The sequence below is a fragment of the Xiphias gladius genome, chromosome 12, assembly GCF_016859285.1.
Source record: "Xiphias gladius isolate SHS-SW01 ecotype Sanya breed wild chromosome 12, ASM1685928v1, whole genome shotgun sequence".
NCBI classification, from domain to species: domain Eukaryota; kingdom Metazoa; phylum Chordata; class Actinopteri; order Istiophoriformes; family Xiphiidae; genus Xiphias; species Xiphias gladius.
In genome coordinates this window covers 12,626,503-12,636,041 of record NC_053411.1, presented here as the reverse complement: position 1 = coordinate 12,636,041, position 9,539 = coordinate 12,626,503, and the positions used below count along the sequence as shown (strand labels likewise).

Here is a 9,539-nt window from a genome sequence, read left to right as displayed (position 1 = left end):
CCTTAATCTGGCAACTCCTGACTGTAATTTTATTTCTTTATTTCTTTTCACTTTTCTTCTTCTTCTTATTATTTTTTGGCTCAATTGGGAGGGATTTTTTTCTGTTTTTCGTAGAAATAAAAAATATGGCAAGTCTTGAAGAGCTTCCTGGCCAAGATAAACAGCAAAAACACTGAGTTACAAAATCAGATATATATAAAGATATTCCACAAGATCCTAATTAAAGAGGAGTGCAATTATACAATGATGAAATATCATATATATAATCATATAAAAGATTTAATCTAAGAAACAACCTAAATAGTCCCTTAAAACAATCCCCCTTTCTAACCACAGAAATAAATACAGCTCATCTACAACAATAACGAGGCTAACTCATCAAAATTCTAAAATACAATGAAACATTGGCAGCCAAATTATATTTTTGTACCACATATTATGTATTTGCCACATATTCTGATTCTACCATTTATGTAGTTTAGCAAGAATAACAGTCTACAGCCGTATTAGCGGACAGCTATATGGCACAAAAGTCATTAGGATTCATCCTGTGGGGACCACAGATATCTGGGCAAAATTTCATAGGAACATATTTGATAGTTGTTGAGATATTTCAGTCTGGAACAACATGGCGGACCAACCATCCGAGCAACAATGTCGACCATAGAGTCTCGCAGCTAGTATGGCTAAAAAATGATAGACAACTCTGAAAACGATCATTTGAAGATAAAAGTTTGCAACATTCTTTTTGTAGCACTGCCTGCTGTGGTGCCGGGGACAGATCGTTATGTGCTTTTTGCTTCAATGGGACTCAGATAGAGCAAACTGGAATGCTGCCTTCATTGTTGACAAGCCCAGCTACTATAAATACCCATCAGTAAACATGACTGTGTACCTCATTTTCGTGTCACAATGACTGTGACACGAGAAGTGACATCTGATTTACAGCAGTTAAGAAAAAGAGAACTGGATATAAAACACTATCTTGAATAGATGGGAGCTTATATAGTGTCAAGTTACTTCCTAAATTTTTCTGTTTCCCCTGCTTCCAACAATAGCAGTGTTACATCACAATATGTCTTCTCAAGACACTGTATGAAAACCAGAACAGAGATCACACCCCTGTAAATATGATGGCCACTCCTCTAAGCAGCAGAGTTTATCTCATAACTCAGTAAACCTGCTTCTTGGAACAGGCCTCTAGCCTGTAAGACTAGTCTTTGAGACGTAATTTCCCTTTTCTCAGCTGCTAGCTTGTCCGGTTAAAGGCACACGGTGATTTTGTTCCTAGCAATCCCCAACTTTCACCCCGGCTCGGCCGTGAACTGTGTTGACTTTGACCATTCAAGGAGCTGTTTTATCAACGGGTGCAATATGCTTGCTTGGACCTCCCATTTTCCTTCCCACTGCCTGCTGTAGTCAGAGATCGCCTTTGTTTTTCCCACATTGACTTATAATGACCTGTGCAGAGGGTTGTAACCCTGTTAGTTTCAGTCTCAAGTACCACTTAGGACATTTGAATTAATAGCTGCTAATTAGTTTCTGAACAGCTGGGTGTGTCTGTAGCAGCTACACCCACTAATATTGTATTGTTGCTAATTGTGAAATCTAAAGGAAGATTTTGATTGATTGATTGATTTGATTGATTTTCTGATTCTAAGGGACAGATGTTTGATATACTGATGATTTACATAGCTGCAGATTTCTCTGCTGCTATGATATTTTCAACATCAACAGTTTACTGGCACAGTAGCGACTCTGTAATGCTGTGCTTGGGTACAGCAGTGCTTTGAGCTAAATCCTAATATCAGCATGCTCACAATGAAATTGCTAATACACTGTTGTTTAGAGGCAATACCATTGTAAGATAGCGGGGAACAAAGAACCAGGGCACAACATCATTATCTGCAGGTAATACCGCAAAATAGTTTGGTGTTACACTATGTTCACCATTTTAGTTTAGCATGTTAGCATGCAAATGGGTGCTAATTAGCACTATACACAAGAAACGACTGAGGCTAAAGGGGAACGCCATTAGTTTTTCAGTGATTTGGTCATAAACAAAAGTATTGCACAAATTAAAAATTTGACCTGATGATGGGCGCTAAATGAGGGTTGAGGATTTCATGGCGTCCGACAGCTGTCAAGACATTTCCCTAAACTGAAATGTCAACCTCATTGTGACACTAGAGGAAAAGTCAGGGGATCACCAACGGTATTAGAATACATCGTCTGGGAACCATAAATGACTGTATAAAATTTGGTGCCAATCCAGCAAGTACATGCCGAAATATTTCATTGAAAGTGAAAAGTTTCATGGGAGTAAAAAAAAGTAAATTTTCATGGCAATGCATCTGACAAATAGTCAAGACATTTCACTCTAAACCACAGGAAAAAGCCAGGGGATCACCAAAGTCCGTAGGATTCATCCTCTGGGAACCATAAATATCTGCAAAAAATTTCATGGCAGTCCATCAAACAGTTGTTGAGTTGTTGCTGATATTGTCATCCCTAGATCGTTCCGCTTGCGTGGCTAAAAATACAGAATGGCTAAACAACCAAAATAGGGCCAGAAATATGAAGTGCAATGCCAAGGGCTTTCATTGAACAGTGAAGACACATTTTAAGTGGGGATTAAACCTGTGAAGTATCCAGCACTTTTCTAATGTAGCTGAATTTGGGTATGTCTTCTGTCTGAACCGTGCTTTGACCCCTACAAATTGTACCAAACAGGTAGTGATTTTAAGACCTCAGCGTTTGCACTCGCTGAATGATTCTCTCAATGGGCACACGGACTACAGGCTATACCTCCGATGCAACACGCCACAACAAGCTCCCCAAAGCTCCAGAACTGCAGCTGCACCCCTGACTACGCCACGGCCTGGATGCCGACCCTGTTCTTGCTGCCCGTTGTGGGATACGCAGGGAGGGTGGGTGCCTGTCTGAGATGGTCCATTATGTCACCGGTGCCCCAAGAATAGTTCCAGTGTGTCCTGCTAAGCACTGGGGCCAGCGTGACGTCCAGAACTTAACTGTTGTTGGGCCAAACCCAGAAGAAACAGGGGCTCTACTGTTTCCCCATGTCAGGCACACCCAGTCACATACACATGCTGACGCGCAGACGCATACACACATGGAACCGTTTAAAGTTTTCCTCTGCCGCTGTTCAAAATGCCCCCAGAATAAACACTCGAAGCAGATCTAAACCAGCGAGGCCAACGATCCCCATTAGAGACCGGTCTGTGACGCAATGTGATGTTAAGGGGAGGTAGTGGGCTTCAGATGTTTTCTCAGCGGGGTATTGCACAGATGCTTAAATAAAGTAATGTGAAACTTTTGGTCTCATGGGCTTGTGCAATGTTGTCAACTAATATGTTGTGTCACGGTCTGCCGACATTTTAACCATTTTCAGTGGCCATGCAGCTTCTTGATTAGCGGCATAACAATTAGTCGATTAATTGGTCATTTACAGAAAATTTTTTTCCACTGAATTTTGAAACAAAGACACATCAGTTGTTATCCATCCTGCCCTACATCGTAAATCCCTCTTCCCTTGTAAATTACCACTACCCACCCTCTCTCTCTCTCTCCCCCCATCCCCGGTAGACCTCCCCTCCGCCCGCACACCAACCAGCGTCCTCACGGCTCAGACGCCAGTGCTCGTGCACGTGCGCGACGAGCCCGCGCCTACGCCGTTTAAAACGCTTCTCCCACGGGCGCCGCCGATTCACTCAGCTCAGACACGCCGAGCCGGCGAGAAAAGAGGGAGCGCGAGATTCCGTCTTGTACGTAAGCTGTCTCACTCCGCGTCCGCCTGACTGCCGTTTATTTGCGTGCGAAGGGGACGCTGGTGCTCAGAGAACAACCTGAATTTCTTTTTATTTTATAATTTTTTTCTTCTCCGAACGTGCCGGATAGCAGACGTCCACCTGCCCTAGACATCACGGGGCTCCGCGGTTCACCTGAGGCGCACGAGGACATCGTTTGCATGAAACTGAGCACAGGTAAAAACACATTTGAGAAAGTACGGAGGATATTTTAAATAGCACGCCTAAAATTCAGCTTCATTTCACACACGATCCTTAAACCTTTTTTTTATGCCTCTCGGCATTATCTCCTGAGAAACGTAAATGGATTCTGACGGCGTGTTATCAGTTTTCTACCCCGAAGTGTGGAGTTCTATGGATGGCTCCGGAGCACGACGAACCACGCGCTAAAATCTGTCAATTTCATGTTATCACGCTTATTCCGGAGATTGTATGTCGAACATTATATGGTTGAGCTGTTTTAAGTAATCACCAGGCTCTGGTAGTTAATTCGGCATAAAAGGAAGGAACACCATTTAAAAAAAAAAACAAAGTCAAGCTTTCAAATATTGTTTTGCCATTCCTCTAGTAATTTCTTTCTATTCTGGTGGAAGAAGGCTAGAATATTAGGTGAACCATATTCCTCATGTGAAGTTCTGCCTTGTTGGATGCATCTTTAACTGTAGAATGCCTCTTAGTTGACATTCTGTTGAATAGATTATTTTTTTGCTCCATATTTTGCATAAAGTGTTGGCCAATAATCTAAAAATAGCAGCAGCAGAAATGCCCAAAAGGCGTTTAACAACAACAACAGGATGAACCTTTCGGATCTAACAGCTCTTTGAATGAGTCAGAAAACAAAGGGATAGTTGTTTGATCAGGTTATATAAAGCGAATTTGATGCACCTGAGGTCTGGACACTGGATGGGAATTTGGACCAGCGATGTTCAGTAGCCATATTTTAATGCAGAATAGGTGCCTGTGTGTACTGTGTTTCCAAGTGAATGTTGTGGTTTCAGTACCTTAACCTTACACGTGTACATGTGCATGTTCTGGATTGTCCTAGGCTCCCTGGTCAACCTGCACCTCTTTTGAGATGTGACACATTCGCAGAAGCATGCCATTGTTTGTGGGAGAAATATTTGGGGGGGAATGCAAAGCTGTTTCCTGCACAGGGGCTTGACTAACAATGGTCACCACCTTAGAACAGTCGGCGGTTCTGTCTGCAAGTAACTTCTGAGGAGGGAGCTAGGATGTTGAAGAATGGCCAAGAAAAGAGAACGGGGGAAAAAATAAAGTGCAACACAATGGAGAACAGGCGGTTCTGAGAGTTTGTAGGATGAGAGACAATGGGGGGCCCAGACGTGGTTGCATAAGACTTGAGTTAGCAAGGTCACAGACATCTTTAAGTCCTCCAGTAACTAATAGTATGGTGATGAGTGTTGTTTGTAATAATTAGCGTGGGGTTGAGTTTAAAGAAGGTTCTGTGTGCCTTTTTGTCACCTATGTGCTACAGTAACCTTCCATTTATTTTGGCATGTTTCCAGCCCATCAGCGTGTTTGTACGTCTCCTCAGGGTTCACTGATGTGAGGACAAAGCCCGAGCCAAACCTGACTGTAAATATTTAATGGCTGGTGTCTGTGGTCAATGAATATTCCTCACTGAATGCGTCACTTACATTACTAATCCTGTTTGGTGGCCTCTTGTTTTTCCATGCTGCAGTACTTTCTTTTTTTTTTTCCCTTCTTCTTTCCTCATCAAGGAGTTGTAAGCATGAGATTGCACAAACAGTGGTAAAATGAAGAGTTTCCTCTTGCCTAAGAAAATCCTTGGTGCCAAAACAGGCCATTTCCAGGATGTAGTCTCTCCCTCACCTTATTTAACTTTGAACAAAGCTTAAGCATCTGTCTCGCTCAATTATTCATGCATCTTTGTAATGGACCCGCTAATGCCGCTGTCTTTATCTGCCTCTTTTTTAGATAAAAGCTGTGGATGCAACTGTCTTCGATTTATAGAAGAAAGGTGGAAAAGTGGGAGAGGGACCAGTGACCACAGGCGGTTACACCTCAGCTAAAATTTCCTCCAAACCCAAACCCAACCTCAAGCGCATCATGTCGCTCAGCACTTTCCACCTCATGCAGACCCTTAAGAACTCTCCGGCTGCATTACGTCGCCGCTTTCGCCGCGACCGCACAGAGTCTTTGTCCCATGGTGATCCTCTCTTCAAAGTCCACTACCTGGGCACAGAGAAAATCTTCTCTCTGGATCGAGAGCAGGCCCAGGATGCTATTAACCACTTGCTAGAGGGTATTGCTAATGGGAAGAAGCCAAGCAAAGATCACGCCCTGGTGGTGCGCCCAAGATACGTCGAGGTCAAGGAGCTGAGCACAGGTCGGCAGCTGACTAAGACATACCTGCAGGACATTGCGTACTGTGCTGCCGATGCCAACCGGCCCAATGTCTTCCTGTACATCTGCAAGCATCACGGGCAGCAGCTGCAGTGTCGGGTGTTCTGGTGCAGCCGGGCAGAGCGGGCACGGGACATAACGGCCTGTCTGGCTCATTCCTTCCAGCGGGCATTGAGCGACTGGCAGCAGGACGACTCGGCCACGCTGACGCCGGGGGAGGTGAAGGGGAAACGTGTAGAGGAGTCGTCCAGCTCCCCCGCCAACACGAAGAGCTCCACCCTGCCCGCCAGTCTGGGAAAAGGTGAGATATGAAAGTACTGCCATATGAAGGCAGAGAGCGGCAATTATGTAACACATTATAAATTGTAAATGAGCTAGTTGAATAAATTAATCTTTTTAAATACATGTGATATTAAGGTAACATGATCACATCAAAAAATGTGAATTCCACTAGAGTCAGGGGAGATTTGCTAGGTACCTTTTTTAGCAGAAACGGGAAGTGTTTTCTAGTTCTTGCAAATCGTAGTTTTTTTTTTCCCAAAAAATACAATTTTTATGGCAAAATTAAATTTTTATTTTATTTATTTATGTTTAATGGATGTCCAAAAGTTAGATTCTGGTCTTGAGCTAAATTTTGATTAAATATGCATTTTGCTACATTTTGGCTTTGTGGGGCAGAATAGTTGCCACTGCCCTCAGCCACATTCAGTGAAAGGTAAAGAAAACCAAGTGTTGAAGTAGTCAGTAGTGAATGAATAGCCTCACTAGAACACTTTAAAGTCAAGGTTGAACAAACCATTGGGGCTGGCTATATGCTCATAATTAATATTTAAACACCAGTATTTGCTTTTCATTTGCAGCTGCCACGCTAACATCACTGACCCAGTGTCTTTCCTTCTCAGTTCGCTGGAAGAAGAGAGGCTCCGTGTCTCGCAGCCCAATGAGGGCCATCACCAGACGGGGGTCTGCCTCTGACAGCTGGAACTGAACCCCGGCTTTAGCCCCCCAAACGTGGGACCACATTAGCCTAATGACAACCTCAAGGATGACAGCACTGAGGGGAGGGAGGGAGTGAATACAAGACAGAAGGAAGGACAAAGGGGATGCAACTGGGCAATGGGAACATCCATATTTGGACATACTGTATTAGGACTCTGCTTGTGAGAGGATGTTGCCATTGTCAGTGAGTGTATGGACTTGGAGGTTTGTGACGCAGCAAAGTTTTCTGATGACTTTTGCAAATGTAGCGTCCAGTGAAGCACAGGATGCTGTTGACGGCTCCCGTTGTTCACCTGCCAACAGCAGCGTGAGGACTTGTGACTGGCTGCGAGCGATTTGAGAACCAGATGGATTAATTCCCGTGGCTCTTTTTGGTTGGCTGCTTGTTTTTTTTTTTTTTTTTTTAAAAGGAGTCTCCTTGATGCTGAAGCAACCGAGGGGTTTGGTCTGTTGGAAAGAGACAATGAAACCAACAATGATATTGGCCAAATGATCCACAGGCAAAACTGGAAGAAGACGGCGACAAGAGTTCTGACATTTTTGAAAGCTGATTTTTACTTAACTGACATTTGTGACAGGTCATAATGATTTTATTTTATTATTTTTATTTTTTTGAACCACGTGGCACTAGCAAATGTGTTTCTCTTCATTTTTTTTTTTTTAATTGGATGGACAAAACCACACTTTTAATCTATGCTGTGAAAGTTTTGGCCAAGATTACATACTGTCAAGATACAGAGAAAAATGCTGGCATGTCATACGAAAAGTGAAGTAAAATTTAGCTATAGTCTGTAATGCACACAAATGCAGTTATTTACAGTTAGTAATTTCTGAGCATTTTTCCAAATGTGTCCAGCTGTGAAATTTGACACCTGAGCAAATCAGTTTGATTCCTACTCATGAAATCCCAAGTTTTACCATTTCTTACTGCATTTTAGGAGGCTTCTATGGATTGCATGACAGCCCCAGCAACTGCACCGTAAATTTCAAAGTAGACCTTTGCAGAACTTGCAGGTCAACCAAATCCTCCCCCTTGTAAACTACAGCAACATCCTGCAGAAAAACAGATCCCGACTGTCCACAGCGATAAATTATTTGCATTTATGTGGGGAGGAAAAAACACACTCCGCTATGACGTACGAGTTTGTTTGTGTCCGAACACTGGGAACGCTGTGTTCCCATGTGGAGGCCTCTGTGAGGAATGTGCGGCCGTGCACCTGCATTCCAATAGGGGAAATCTGAGATGGAGAATCTTCTTAAAAGCCCCAAATTCTTCTCCATGTCCGCCGATGACACTGCACTTGGAGCAGTCTCGTCAGTAGATGCGACAATGTGCTTTTGACTCTTGAGTCCTCCACTCGTTCTCATTACCAAAGCCATAAAAGGTGCCCTAACTACTTAAGTCCACTTTAAGTAAGGGTTATAGGCATTGATATGTGCAGTATTGCATAACATGCTCTCATGATGGTGATTGCTGTCTTAAGGTTTACAAATTAGAGACTTGAGGATTAGTGGTAAACCCTGAGGCTACCATTCAGTTCTCATTTTGTGTTTTCTGACTAAAACTAAGCTAGAGATGTCGCCTTTGTGACAGGAAAGGTGCCTGTGTTTTTTGACTGATGTGCCACTTGGTTTTTATCAGTTAATTTTAACGGTTTGTACCCCTTGATGTATCTTTTACAAATGGCAAAACCCTCATCTCAGAAAAGGGGTTGAAAGTGCCTTCTTTAAAATGTATTTTATCAATGTACTGTTTTGTCATTGTACATATTTAAATATGTATTTTATGATTATTAAAACTTTTTATACAACATTTTGGTTTGTCTTTACATGTTGTTCTCATGCAACTTTAAAGAAGAAAAATATTTAACCAGCTAACTACAGCTTTGACCTTGATAAATGATTGTGTCCAGGATATAACACTCGAGTTTGAAAAGGTTATATTTGGCCTGATGAAAAAAGAATTCCTGTTTTAACTGTGCGGGGGTGGGTGGATGGGAGAGGAAGAGATTGAGATTGAAGGGTTTGGGGGTGGCAGGGCAAGCCATTCAGAGAGGTCCTGGGATTTTTAAGATCAGTCATGTGACTCATTTCCCAGGGTTATTTCTCCAGCGCTTTCACATTTCCAAAACATCTGATGCATGTGACTACCTTCCAACTGTAGTGAAGATGCAGATACGGCTCCAGCTGGACAGTGCAGGCTCGAAACCATCACGCTTGTACAGTGTGTATGCAGTACAAATATTGTGACGAGGTCTCTTTGGGCATTTTTTTTTTCCGTTACAGGTTACATAAACACTCATGAGTCACACAGACTCATTATCT

General features: G+C 42.8%; 1 protein-coding gene across 2 annotated transcripts; it reads left to right on the top strand.

Annotated features, from left to right (window-relative positions):
- Positions 1-3,741: 3,741 nt before the first annotated feature.
- On the top strand, positions 3,742-9,020 carry si:dkey-19b23.8 (low density lipoprotein receptor adapter protein 1). Of its 2 annotated transcripts, XM_040141451.1 has the most exons (4): positions 3,746-3,785; positions 3,922-4,004; positions 5,787-6,516; positions 7,118-9,020. In XM_040141451.1, the coding sequence occupies exons 3-4, from the start codon at positions 5,919-5,921 to the stop codon at positions 7,201-7,203; spliced, it is 684 nt and encodes a 227-aa protein (XP_039997385.1). In that variant the 5' UTR covers positions 3,746-3,785; positions 3,922-4,004; positions 5,787-5,918; the 3' UTR covers positions 7,204-9,020. The 2 variants fall into 2 exon arrangements, with proteins under 2 accessions (XP_039997384.1, XP_039997385.1); XM_040141450.1 differs by having other exon boundaries at positions 3,742-4,004.
- The last annotated feature ends 519 nt before the right edge of the window (positions 9,021-9,539 follow it).